This window comes from Bombus impatiens, unplaced genomic scaffold (assembly GCF_000188095.3).
Source record: "Bombus impatiens unplaced genomic scaffold, BIMP_2.2 scf_0543, whole genome shotgun sequence".
In the NCBI taxonomy this organism is placed as follows: Eukaryota; Metazoa; Arthropoda; class Insecta; order Hymenoptera; family Apidae; genus Bombus; species Bombus impatiens.
In genome coordinates this window covers 2,794,312-2,809,516 of record NT_176962.1, presented here as the reverse complement: position 1 = coordinate 2,809,516, position 15,205 = coordinate 2,794,312, and the positions used below count along the sequence as shown (strand labels likewise).

Sequence of the window (15,205 nt, the reverse complement as noted above, 5' to 3'; positions counted from 1 at the left end):
TGAATAGCGTAGAGCAGCTTATTTTCAATATCGTGGCTATTAAGTAACCCTTTACTCGATAAAATACTAAAAGTTTAAGCCTAGAAAGTCTAATACTAGGCGAGCAGCATACACCAAATAATGGTAAATTAGAAGTAATAGCAAAAACGAAACGTATCGATATTAAAAAAAAATCAATTCGCTGATCATCAAGGCTCTGTTCGCTATGCATGTATTATAATATCGATCAAATTACATATCTGAATGTCGACAAGTACTCGTTGGAGTATAGATAACATCGTAGATAAAATTGTATGAAGATTCGGACGACGACTAGCAGAGGTTGCGTTTGATTTCAAGTCGCGGCGGTGGCACGGAAAACGGTTTAATTACTCGACAGCAATAATAAAGCCAGAGAAACATCGTCTATCCCCCTTTTGGATCAAGGGGCAAGGAGCGTTTCCTCGTTAGGGTAACCTTACCTCCGGCGTGTTTATTCTGCCGATGAGAAGCCGCATCTACGTAAAACGAGAATGATATTTACGACGAGGTCGGTATGTAGAAGCCGGAACGAGCTTTATGATCAAGCTGTGCCTCGGCGGAAGGAAGGGCGGGCTTGCCACGGGAAACGGGAGATGCGTATCCAGTTCGTAATTTGTGTGTAGCCAGTAATTTCGTTCTTGCGCCGATTGCGATGCCTGTTGCTTTATAACACCGCGTCGGTTCTACGATTACCGCTCGATTTGTGATCTTCATGATGAATATTTAACCAAGGTACACATTCTTTGCGTTTGATTATCGATGTAAAATGTAAAATGTAAAATGACGATGAATATATAACGAGATGGTTTGTTCAATGTTACTGACGATTATTGAACAATTATCGACATTCTTTTGACGTAAAGAACTTATACACGAATTTTTGCTCATCTTTTTGAAACACACCGTAATCGTGGCGATCTCTAAGTCTTCTACGCTTACGCCTCTCAAAATAAAATAAAAATTCTTTTATATTATCATATATCAAGACACTCTAAAAAGCAGCATAATTTCCCTCACGAACCGCGTTATCTCTTCGTGTAAAACTATTCGACGTTCCAGAAATCTCATGGCAAAAATCTTCCATTCAACTTCACAGAGAGCGGCCGCGTCGCAGCCCAATATTAACGGCCGGCATTATCCAGCGACGCAGACGTTTTATTTCCACTTGACCGCCAATATATTCCGCCAAACTGCCTGCAAATGCCAGCGCTTCGTAAGCTGAATTCAACGGAAATCGCGCGATCCTTCGTTCGCTACAAGCAATAACAATCGTACTTGTCTGTCCATCGCGATCGTTCAATCCCAAAAACCAACGGTTTCCCTTGAATGATGGACGAGTAGCTATCGTTTTAATGGTAGCCTGAACATCGTGTAAGGAAGCGTTGTGGCAAGGATTTGCAGGAGAATTTATTGACAATCAGGTACACATGTACGTATGCAACGTGCTGGACCGTGTTGCGGTGGCGCCTGGTGCTCGATATAGCCGCCAGCGGAAGCTGTATCCGCGCTTATGCTCGTTGCATAGGCCTAACCTGTACGCCGTTCATCTGCCATTTACGTCATGCGAATATTAGCCAGGTCCTTTGAAGCAGCTCCCGCATACCACTAACTAGTCATGCGCTATGTTACATCGCAGATTGCCACACGTTGTTTGGCTTGCTGTCTCTTTGTGTTGGATTCCTTGAAAATATCATGACTCCAAGTTTGCATGATTTGATGGTATTTGATATAGGTAAATGTGGTAGTTTGAATGGGTTTGAAATCAAGATATAAAGATATATTTTAGCAAACTTATAATTATTTTTTCAAAATTGATCCGATCTTATAATTGGATTAATATTATACAAGTTCTATGCGTTATGAGATTGATGCTATTATAGTCTCTCCTCGATGATGGTTATTAGCACAGAGATGGATACACGCTTCCACGCAACACATAGCATTTCTATAATATCTCTTCTAAATTAGACCACGGCCACAGATCTCGATCAGATCCCAAAAATATACATACGTAGACCTTGTGCATTCTCCTAGAAAGGTCATGGCAGAGTTATTCTCGTGTTTGTCGACAGACGCGCAGTGAAGACGGATATACGCGCCGAGACGACAAGATTTGTCAGAGTTTTCTTGTTACGCGGCAGAGCAGTCGTTCCGATAGAAATTCGATCCGGTGCATTTTAATGAACCGGTTCGCTGGCAATAGAGTGATTTAAATGGATCGACCGTCTGTAACACAATTATTCAAGAGATCGGCTGAGGAGAGAGGATCCCTGTAATTTGACGTTCAAAGCGATTCCCAGACACGTGAATTTCGATCGCGCGATCAGACGTCCTTAAATTATTCATCCCTCCTGAGAGCTGTGGCTCTCGCGTCTTCTTTTTCTTATATTCTTTTCCTCTCTTTCTAGTTTCTCGAGCGTCGACGAAAGAATAAGTGGAAACGGTGAACACCGCCTTTTCTTTCCCTGTGTGGCGAAACTTTCGTATTACCTTGTAACGAGCATTGCCCCGTCTCTCCTTCGAACTTTCTCCACCTAATCTCGTATATACGTTAGCGTCTTCCGCCTCTCTGACCACCGAATGTATGTTGTTAAGTTTAATCTTGAGTTAGAGGCCTGCTAGGTACCCTTTTTCTGGGAAAATAGAAATAGCAGCGGTGCTCCGTTGGGAGTGACTATACACATTCACTTACGAAGGTAAATTTTTCCTACACCTTTGAAGAGCACCATTTTTATTTAAATAAAACATATATATGTAACATCTATAATAGGACGATAAGAAACCTTAGGAATTCTTTTCAGAAGAAATAATCTTCAGTTAATTTTAATTGATATTTAAATATTCGAAATGATTCTAACTTCAAACTGTTATTTCTGCGTAATTATCAACGAACGATTAAAAATATTGGATATACCACTGACCGGATGGAATCGGTTTCAACCGCAGCTCTGTTTCCAGCGATGCTCCGTGATCGTTCGATGCGTATTTTTTTAATTATTCCCGAACGTCACTCGATTCTTTGAACGACGGAACGCGGGAACGAATCGATAGCGCGAAAAGCGTTTCGTTATCGCTTGGCGAAAAAACCATGTAGTTTAATTTCTCGTCCCGATCATTTGCATGTATCACGGCAGTATTTTATAAAGCCGGAATCTCTGGCGGCCCATTAAAAATTTATTCTCGGCTTAACATCGTTTCCGAAGATCCGCAAGAACGTGCTCGTGTCTGCGACTCCGTAATGCGTTGTAAGCCGAAAATATTCGCTACCGAGACGGAAAACTCGGGATCCACGACTATCTTGATTCACCGCCGCTGAAGTGTCTTCGACTCACATTTTCTATCCCTTTTCCAGACTTTCGCGTTCCATTATTTTACGCGATATTTCAAAGCCCATCACTGCTTTACGCGAACGTAACAGCGAAAATACTTGATAATTTTTTTTATATTAATCGTGGAGTTTTCCTTTTAAATTAATACTTTATAATAGCCTACACAATATAATCTTGAATGAAAGGTAGAAACAAAAAAACGAGGAATTTCGAGTATTTCAGTACATCCTGCTACATTCTGTATACTTTTCGATTTTTATGAATACAGCATTCTAAAAAAACATAAAAGAAAAACATATGAAGAAATACAAACACAAAGTGAGAAGAATAGTAGGATTAACATTTTTTTCAATTCTACCATTGTACGTTCCAACAATGTTCTCATGGACAAAAATCCTCCTTCGAATGTTGCACACGAGAGCAGAGAAGAGTAGGGCGCGGTAATTAACGCAGTAAGTTCTACCCATGATTCGCCACTGTAGCTATATCTGACCGCATCAAATTAATAGTTCGCGGCGTCTATGTAAACGCGACGCGGAAAATCAACACTTACAATGCCGCGGGAAGCTATACATTATCCGGCGCGTTATCGGAATGGCGCGCGCGCGGAGGTCAATATTTTCCATGGAAAAGCGGCGAAGCGTGATGTGGCAAACCGTAGTCCGGTGTGTAATGAGTTGACAGTGTAATATACGGAGTGAATCGTAGATCTGGAGACACGAGCGCGAGCGCTCTCGATATCGTGGACATCGATGTATTAATGACTCTACGGGGAGAGGCTAAGGGACGTTATCTACACTGAAACGCGGCCATTACGAGAACTACTTTTTGAAGAAAATAAAAAATCCTTGAAATTTGTTATTAATATTTACAACGAATTAATATTATCGGTGAAAATTTCCAAGCGCCCGAGTTGTAAATTTCGCGTGCAAATAAATTTTATCTGATAACAGTATCAAATTTGACAGTATGTACACCGAATGAGAAAGTCTGTAATTGAGTTTTACGAGTTAAAATTTGAAGATTATAAAAAAAAGTTCTACAATGTAAACTTATTATCTGATTAATATTATTAGATGGTAAATTATAGTGAGAAATCACGATTTATAAAATTATATTTTTGTTCTATAAATTGTGTCAAACACCTGAGTGATCATCTATATATGCCTATATATGTATATCAATAAATGGTAAAGATAGCAATGGTTAGTTAATAAGAAATTTTTCATACATATAGATGATTTAGAATTAAATTGAGGATTAATATAAGTCAAGAAAGTGTTGAGAAGAAAGAAAACACATTAACTACTATTAATGGAACCCGCTATCTAGTGGCTGATCTCCGAGCGGTATTTTCTCACCGCTGGCTCTCCATACATATGGTGTCCGACAGGAGGATTATATTGCGTTAATGGTGATGTCGATTCAAAGGCTCTCTGCAGGAGGTCCTTCGGTGAAAAATAATCCGTGGACACTTTATTAGGTATCACCGTTACGTTCCGTGAAAGCGTAAGTAGCAGATCGCGTTACGGACGATTGACAGGCCTGTTACCGTGGAAGCCGCGTTCGTAAAACCCGCATTGTCGCACGTTCTTCGTCTTATATCACGGATCGAAACACTTTTTACGATCTCTCGCCTCGAATAGAGCGAGTAAAGCTTTAATAACAGGTCATGTCAGCCTTGTGTATGTTCACCGCGTTAAGGTTCGTTTATATTACCCATTTAGACCCGCAGCGATAGTGACACGGTTTCGTTCAGACAGTTAATTGTCTACTCAATTAAATATGATTATTTATATAGCGTCCTGGACGAGTCTATCATTCTTCGTAAGAATGTTTTACTTTGCAAGATATTAGATTGCCCGAAAAGTTTCTCTCGTTTCTGTTTTATATTATTTTATTGAATTAGGTATGATCCATTTCGTTCTACTTCTATTATTACGTTCGTGCATAATTCAATAAACTAATATAAAACAAACAGCATTGTGCGTTTATTATTTCCTTGCAAAACGAAAGAAACTTTTCGGACAACCTAATACATGTTAAATTTGTCGCATCTCGTATCAATTTCTATGAAGTTGTATCAAGTTTGCATAAGGTACATTCTATTCAGACAATATACCATTAGAACTTGCAATTTAATTTAAGTGCTTATCATTAGAGGCATGCGATCTATTCGTTAGTAGTGTCTGTTGATTAAAGGTGATTTAAACGAGAAATTTTAGGAATACGAGGAATAAATAGTTTTCCTTATTAAATTCAGGATATCGATAATTAATATCATGTTATATCTACTTTGTTCGAAAATTTGGCATAATATCTACGTAATATAAATCTTGAGAGGGGTTTGTGTAGCTATACGAAGACGCTATTGATTAAGGATTTTACTTCGATCCAAACGCCACCTGGGTATCTCGCGACAGGAAACAGATCGCGTTTACGTGATCCATAGCGCTCATCAATTATCGTTCTCGGTACTCGAGTGCGACGCAGCCGGTCGTGAAGTTAATTAACCGCGTGATTCCAAGGCGACGCGGCGTCTGGAGTGTGGCAATCAAGCGTGTCTCGCAACAACCATTTCTATCTTCAGCGTCGTACGTGTTTCGTACGTTGTATCCGTCATATCGATCCAAATACGTCTACGTATACGTCCTGACGATAAGAAGAGCGAAAAGAATCGAGCGTCTATGACTTGGCTAGGCAAAGGAGTTTCATAACTCAAACAAATTTTCTTAAGAGAAACGAGAAGCTATTTCAAATCTTACAAAAAATTGTTACTAAGCAACTGAACGTTGGCAAAGGAATAGTCTGTAAGGAACTATGATCAAATATTATTGTTGAAATTGTTCATTCTCCTGAAATCCTTCTTTAACGACTCTTGATGTTCTTCTAACATAAGACTGCATTATTTAAAATTGTGTTACTTTCGAAATACGTGTGCGATATAGCAACGCGTAACATTGAGCTTCGTCTTCTCATCTTTGTATAGTATGTACGAAGCATCGATAACGAAAGGAAAGAAGCTACTGGCACAAGTCGAATCCCTTTGCGACCGACAGGCGGTGGCTCTCTTTCGACACGCTTCGAGTGTGGTTACGTGACACTGTGCCGCGACGAATCGAGACTGGTCGAACCGAACGAGTCGAGTCAAACAGCAGCAGCGAGGGGGTTTGAAAGAGGGACAGGGCGGAAAGGGGATGGGAACGGAGAGGAAATGGGAGAATAGGGATGAAAATGGGGAACGGCGATGAGGGGTCGAGACTGAGCGGCGTATCCAGGCCGGGAGGGAGCGGTAATCGGCAGCAAGTGAATTGGAACAAATGCAGACAGACGCGAGGTGGGCTGCTGGCTCGCTTGATACCGCAACCAAGAAATATAGTATAAACCGAGCACTGGTATTAATTGAGTTCGCCCCTTTCGTCCCTTGTAACCTGGCCACCCCCTTCTCCATCTTGCTCGTCTATTTTGTCCGGTTTCAAGACGAATCGATGAAACGTTCCAAAGGGAGAAGTGAAACGGCAAGTCGTGTCGAGGATCGCGCGAAGAGCGGTCGGAAGTGGACTCGGATCGGACGAAACCTTCTGACATTTCGCGTGTCTCGATATAAGTAGCTTTAATCTATTAACGCGTTGACTTGCACACCAGGTTTATATGCTGATGTTTGTCGCTGATTCTTTCGATTTGTAATTCATTTTGATTCATTTAATACGACTTCGTTGTACAGATAAGATAATTCAGACCACAGAAAGTCATTCAATCCGAACATTTTATTCAAATAAATAAATGGTATCTACAATTTCTCGTTCACATAGCTTACGTTCACATAGTTTGAATAGTTTACGTTCAAGTAAATAAATTCAATCAGCAGAAGTTCATTTGAGCAGACACTAGCTAAAATTTCGTTTCGACCAGAGTTATACAAAACGAATATTATATGTGTACGATATACAATTATCGTGATTAGAAAAGATGGTACAACAAGTGCGTTGCAATTTGATCGTTTAGGGCTACACGTTTCTTAATTTTACCATTACAGATTTATCTTTTACTTCTTAAATAAAGTAGGTTCATTTTTAATACAATAACTTACAGTTTCTACACAGCAGATTATTCTTCCATCAAAATACGCTGTTGTTTATTAAACCAGCAAGATTAAATATACGCAGAAAGCACACGGGAGAGTAGTTTATCCAAGATTTGTTGAAACGCGAGGATTACGACACGCTCACAGTGTATGGGACAAAGATTATACGACGATGAAGGTGGTAGGGTACGAATTTGTAGATTTAATCGGGATAACCGGCCGTATCCGAGGTCAAATAATGGTCATGCAACCGGAACGCGCGATATTAAACTATTATTTGCGTAAGTAGTAATCCAAATAAGCCGTCAATGATAATGCAGTTATGTGGCGTGTGATATTTATACGGCGTACCACAAACGAATCGCGTAATCGATACACGGAATACGCAAACGAATCGCAAACGAAAGCAATGGTATAATCATATACGGATAATTATCCGTGGATACAGAGTCGTTGAAAATATCCATCCAAATATCGATCGCATCGTTTGAAACCTCGTTTCTAAACGCACCACGTCAATCTATGCCCTAAAATCGATCTCATTGAGTAAAGATAGTTACTACCAATTTGATACAAATTTTGGGCGAAATTACACGGAACGAGATTAATTCGTTCGATGAAATGTCGTGCATGCGAAAATACAAAGGTGTCCTTTTAGCATCGACAATTGTTGAGCTGGAATCTCACTCTTTTTTATTATGACGATTCCAATACTACAAGATTATATCACGATGATCCATAGTATTTTATTATTAATCAGGAGGTCTAAATTCAATTTATTTTCCTTCCATATTGTGGAAACCAAGTTTTTATAAAGTCTTGTTTAGTAGAGATACAACTGGTGGTCACGGAATACCTGTATTAACCAAGATGCAAATGCGGATGGTAAGCGGGCAGCGCTGCATTTTTAAGATATTGTTTACTGGAACACGGTCCACGACGCGGTGCTGCGAGCACCCCACGCTTGGCAATCTGGGATTTCGCCTCCGAACTTAATATCCGGCCGCGCTCGTAGACGACGCGAGGAAGTAAAACTAATTTCGTAAATCCTTTAATCTACGCGTTTGCCAGGGAGTCGAAGGAAGATTATGGAAGCGGGAAGCGGTGGAACAGGAGGTGGAGGAGGAGAGGAAGGCTGAACCGAATGGCCGAGAGCGTGGTCTGCGCCTGTTTGATGGAATATGATGAACGAGCCACCGTGAACTTTATTATTGGCAGCGGCAGATCGAGTCGAAAGAAATAAAAAAGAGGGGAAAAAGTTGCCGTCAGTCAGCCAGTGTGTATCGTTAAGCCGCGTCCAGAACGAAGCTCTCTCTTCGCTTCGACAGGCCATTACTCGATGATCGCGCCTGTTCGCGCGGCTATTTCCCCGACCTGTTCGTTTCGCGCGGCCGATTTAATTGTTGCAATTGAAAGTTCATAGGTTGCTCATTAAGTCGCTCGTTAAAGTTCGTTTGAATCCAGCCGGAAGACTGGCCGAACGAAGGGTCATCCAATCAGAGCTACGCCTTAGAAGTCGAATCGTTACGTTAATTTCTTTTGTCTAGGAGGCGGACGGGCTCGATGAGTCGCGAACCGTGTTTCCGCTTAATGAAGATAACGGTTGTACTTCTCGTTGTGAGATCCTTTTTTACGCTGGTTGTAGATATTTGTATAGGATTATCGTAGTGTTTCACTTTGCTTCAAATCGCCGGCTCTAATTTCTTTTAAGTTTCTTTCTTTTTTTTTGTCATTAAGTTAGAGATATTTGTAATCGTGTTTAAACCGCAGAAGCATCGTTTCATTAAGAACAACTTGAATATATCTTTTTAAAATTACTATCAATTATCGATTCCTCCTTTAATAAGCGATCGATTAAAAAGTAACATTAAAAGACAACATATACTATCGCTGTTCCTTATTTATTCCAATGGCACAATCAATTAGAAAAACCATTAGAAATTCCAAAGGATCTCAGACGGACAAAGGAAACTGATATTCCGGGCAGAATAAAATCAATCACGGCGATGCAATACTTTTCCCTGCTGCTACCCTGGAAATCCGTAGTCCCTTCGATAAATTACCAATTCCCTCCCAATACGTTTCACGGCAACTCCCATCAAACAGCGTTCCTTTGCCCAAACACAGGCACCTCGACGAATACCGGCCACCTACATCCGCCAAACTTTTTCCCGTACGGCTGGTGCGAGGCTTTCGATCAAGGCATTAAACATCAATTATATCATCACTCACTTCCATACTGCTGCGCCAAGAGGGAGGCGAAGACCTGGCCTGGGCTGCGAGCGCCTCTACCGGCGGATGAAACGGACGCGGCACCAACGGCGTGACGGGAATTTTCCTCGTCGTCGCTGCTCGATTGGGCACTGGGCCCGTAACCGCGCCTCTCTCGCCATTCCAGGGACCGTTGACGGCGCAGCCCACGGCCCCCATTTCCGTGACCGCGGCCCAGCGTACCCTCACCGTCCATCACTGCAGCATCTGCCAACATAAGGATACACATCAGCGAAATTGCCTGTAACGAAGCGTGCAAATTTGTAGAATATTCAATTCATTGGAATTCGTAGCCAAGTTATACGTACATAGCGTTCAGGTACAAAAAGAGGTGGTAGTTGGGGAAAAATGGAAAACAGTTCTTTGTACCTTTGAACAGGAAGAAACTTTAGGAAAGATAGCAGGATATGATATATAGTAGAATATAAATTGGGAGATAACACCGCGTAGTCAGCATGTATTTTATTAAATCGTCTTAAAAATAATTGAGAGGTACTTGTACAAATATATTTTCTCCAAAATTCGTCTCTTTATTCCCAGAAATCAGTGTACACACAGATATGACACACATAATATTTTCCCAATGGTAAAATGAAGAACTGAATTCCATCCATTCCATTCGCCAATAAATAAGAAATGATTTTTCGCAATCACGGAAGGGTTCGCAATCAGAGAAGAGAAATATAGATGACGCGTAACGTCTGTCGCATTCGCGGCGGCGAATCGAAACCGAAATTTCATAGTCCAAAGAACAGCGAGTGATCTTAAGGTGGTCGATCGAGCTAGCTGGATCGTACCCCGAAGCATCAATCAGCTGTCTCTGTAATCAAGGGAGAGCTACTCGCTACGAGGACGTCTCCATGGGAATTTCGAGAGGTATCCACCACTCAATTATCCGATCCCGTACACATTCAAGCTGCTATCGATCTTGGAAGACCCTGTCCTACGTACAGATGAGATAACCCGAGTAATTAAATATTCTGAACAGGTATTGGTATCACTTCCTTTTTATTAAAGGAGCATCTCGAAAAATTCATCGATAAAAATGATTTGAATAGCATTCAATCGTATTCTCAGCTTTCGTTTGATAATTATACACGGAATATCTGTAGGTAATTACCTGTCATTTCTACTTTTTATCTAATTTAACACTACTTGTTCAAGCTTAGTAAATACCACACTGGTAACAATAGACAAGCCGACACCGAATGAAGGAGGTGCGGGAAAAAATGTTCATGCAACGTATATCCGTCGGTTACACCAGAGGTTTTTACACGGTCCAGAAACCATCGGCTGCCACGTTCGTTTCAATTTCAAACGCTCCGGGTCAACATCTCTGTGGAAGAGCAAATAAATATTCAGGTTCTGGGAGAACGTTGAAAACCACTTGAACCACGTCGATTTCAGCGGCGCTGAGCCGGGAGGATGGGCGAACGAGAGGCAGTGGTGCGAGAACGAGCCGGCCTCGAAATTAAGAGCAACTAAAAATTCCCGTTAGTCGAAAGTTTATCAAAAAACGCAAACGTGATACTCCGTTGCTGCTGTTCGTTTCGAATGCGTGGCTATTCGACAACGAAATATTATATATATACGATAGTAAAATAACTTTAAATTACTTTCAACAGACCATCCATGCTATTCTTAGAAATGTGAAAAAAATTCGTTGGAAAAAGCTAAGCGCTCAAGTTAGCAACGTTATGCACACTATAGCATACACGAATATATCGGTAGTATTATCGTTAGTCAGACAATCTATGCACCATACGGGTAAGTAGAATTAACCACCAGACAATCCGTTAACCGTTGGTCAGACAATTGGCGCACCGTATGAATCAGTAATATTAACAGTTAGTCGGACAATCGGGACATCGTTTGCGTAAGTGGAATTAATCTTTAGTCAGACGATCGACACGATGTATGTGTCAGTAGTATTAATTGCAAATCAGACAATTAACGTACCATATGCGGTAGTAGAATTAACCATTAGACAGACAATTAAAGCATCGTATACGTCAGTAGAGTTAACCATTAGTCAGACGGTCTCGGTGTCATGTACATAAGTAGAATCAATTGTTAGTCAGACCATCTGTGCGTCATAGGTATGTATATATAGAATTAGCCGCTAGTCAGACATTTAACGTACCAACAAGCGTATATGCAATAATGGATGCAGCTTCGTCATTTTCATAATAAAAACGTTAAATTATGTATGAAAAAAAAAAAACAATTAGTTTAGGAGATATTTTCTACACGCTGACACATGTATTATGACATGGACGGTTACCTCGAATAAATCTCAATGGCACGGATAACTTGTCCTCTGGAAACGAGTCCTTATGCATCGCCGGCTACCTCTAACAGCCACTTTTCTCACTTGCCTGAATGCCGGGCTAACAGGTCGCATCCTCTACAGACGAGAGGGTGCTTTACGATGTTTTGTTTCACCGACCCTTCAGACTACTCCTTCTTCGCTCGCGTGTAGGCGCGCCCGGAACGTGGCGGACTTGTCAAACCGTAAGTGAATCGGAAAACTTGGCGTCGAATTAACGAACCCTACTCAACCCCCGCCAGAAACGTACACCTCCGTAGCGGGGAAGCTAAAATTTCGTGAGACTCGAAACTCACTTTAATCGAAGTTTGATCGCTGTTGTGGTATTAGTTTGGAATTCGATGTCTGTTGACTTCGGAGAATCGCAAGGCAGGTTTTTAGTTCCAATCGCAGCGTGACACGGAATTGGTTAATTGATTAGATGTTACTAGACGTGGCTCCAGTGCCTTTGAGTAATTTTCAATTCCATGGAAATTAGTTTACTTTGAAACGATTGATTTGATTAATCGTAAATGAACCAGATATATCTTTAGTACGACGAACTGATTATTTACACTATGAATATTGGCAAACTGATTCCAAATGATTCACAAGTGCATTAAAATGAGTTATCCTCGAAACGACCTTTGACCGACCACGAATAATCCTCAATAATTTCGAAATATCGTAAAAATGGCATTGAAATTATTTTGAATAATTTCCCAGTGACGATAAAGGAACGCGAGTAGCGGCAAAAATCACGAAATGATTATAGTGCGTCAAAATCTCAAAACCTATTTAAATCGCACAAATTTTGTCCATTCAATATTACAACGAAAAATGACGAGCTGAGAATTGTTACGTGAATAAATTGCGTTTATTTCGATTTTGGAGCAATCCTCGTTTATCGAAAAACACAATGACGATTCCGCGTGATGTTACAAAATAAAGCACTTTATGGCACATCATTTACGACCATCGTTCTCTCACTGTTCGTTTCACATATTAAGAACAGCATCCGTCCTTTTAATAGAACACTTTCATAAGGAGCTATAAACGCGGACTACTCAACCGTGTAGGGCACTCTTATTGCTATAACTTATAACACGTGGCATTAACGGCCGATAATATGACAGTCTTGTACAATATAAAAACTTTAACGCGGGATCTTGTCGCGCAGTTGCTGACTATACATAGCGAGCGTATTCTTCCTGCGATGTAAAACGTTAGGCTTTGTATATAAAGAAAAAGAGGACCATCCGTTCTTTTATGAAACGGTCCGCGTGATGCTCCCTTTAACTACTTTCCCATTCTTAGGGAATATCTTCCAGGAAGAGGTTACCTCGTAAGAAGCATGTATTTGATAGATCTTTTACGTTCGTTGCTTTTCCTTGGATCCTAGCGAAACATTTCCGAACTGATAAAAGAAACCCGATGAAAAAATTACTTAACAAACACCAAGCGCTTTAAAAGTTGAAGCGAATAGAATTGAATTTACTACCCGATGGCATTTCAGGCGTTTCAGCATCCTTGCAATTCGTGACTTTGCAGTTACGTCAAAAGACGATACGCATTATGTCATAAGGCTTGTTCTAGAAATAGAAAGCTAAATTCTCAAGAAAATTATCAGTATTTTAAATTTAAGGGTACAAAAATTTTCGCTCAGTTTCCCTACTTGAGTTTATGAAACTACGAATTTATTATGTACTAACCATACGTTATCATACTCGTATGACACTAATATGACGTCGCCGGTCTATATACCGGTAAAAAGAGATCTGTATCGGTGTCACGACAATCGCCAAAGATGACCGAATTTTAGACAATGCATGTCTACGGCAGGTTATGAAAGCGACGCGAGATCGTCGTTAAGAAAGTATCGAAAAAGTTGCACGTTCTGGCTGGTCCGTCGCCGCGGAGAACTGAGATAACTTCTTGGCAATAATATACACGTGTGACCCAGCCTGGTAATAAGAATAACTTTTTCCCTAATGCCCGTGCTCGTCTTGACGTCGGATGTGTCCAACGAATCTTCCCTCCTTCCCAGTACGAGGGAGTTTCCTCTCGCGTTCAATTACGATTCTCAAGTTTCGCTCGTGCGTGAAATATGACGCCGCTGCCTCTCGTCGGGCAAACAACGTCGCGATGACTCTAATTTCCTGGACAAAAGTAGGAGTCAGAACCGGAGGCTGGGATTGTTTCAGCCGAGCCACGCGTTGTCAGGGATTTATTAACCGATGCTGAACTCACGATCGTTGTTCCAGGCTCCTCGTTTGACATCTTCGGAAATATATTGGAAGAAAAAGACTGGCACGATTTTATTACAATTAAAATCGTCGTACTGGATGGAAAATGTCGTTAATCTTCTACACTTTCGCTATACTTGTAACGTGTATTATCAAAGAGCAACTCTAGTTTATTTACTTTAGTGAAACTTTTTTTAATCATATCTTTGTAATTGTACAGAAAATAGGAGATATATCAATTATATAAAGTAATTGATATATCCATTGTAACAAGCAAATCCATTCCTAAAATACATTGTCACGTACCTACCTTCTAACAATGCTTCGTTTCGTGACTTAAGCCACTTGTTAAATAACTACCGTTACTCAAGCCCGTCAGCCAGCTCAAGAATTCTTTAATCGAATTCAAAGAACATCAAGCGAAGTTCCTCTGCGACGATAACGCAAACAAGTTTCCAAGAACGGTGAAAGAACGAGAACAAGTTAAGCGGTCACCGAATTCCACCTCCCTCTTGGCCCTGGTAAACATAAATCAGTCTGCGGGAGCCTCTCGGAGAGAGGTTAAAAAGTCAGGGAGCCACACGAACACGCGTACTCTCGCTCACAGCGGACATACCGTGGAACGTGTGTGCAGGACGTAAAACCGCGAGAAACGTCGCGTCGTAATACCTAGGCTGGAGAATATAGTGGCACTCGGAGTTTCAGGCCACGAATTCAGTCTTAGAGGAGGCACACTATAAAAGGCTTTAAGAGTTTCCCCGTGTTCGCGCGAATTGAGCGGGATTTGCATGGCACTGCTCGTGGCGGGAATTTTGTGTGAAATGTCGACGAGCGACTTTTTAAACGGCACCTAATGAACGCGACAGCCGGCGACATTGTTCAACTGTTCCACGGCCAAACTGGACGACACGATGGTAAGAAGGGCATCTGAATGCATGAAACATAG

General features: G+C 41.1%; 1 protein-coding gene across 2 annotated transcripts in view; it reads right to left on the bottom strand.

The window, feature by feature from the left end:
* The window catches only part of LOC100740629, a 463,615-nt gene that overhangs the window by 180,849 nt on the left and 267,561 nt on the right, over positions 1-15,205 (bottom strand). For both annotated transcript variants that reach the window (XM_033321944.1, XM_012388210.3), the window contains exon 4: positions 9,667-9,912. In XM_033321944.1, the coding sequence (XP_033177835.1) occupies positions 9,667-9,901 (235 nt within the window). In that variant the 5' untranslated portion in view covers positions 9,902-9,912. The remainder of the gene's footprint in view (positions 1-9,666; positions 9,913-15,205) is intronic.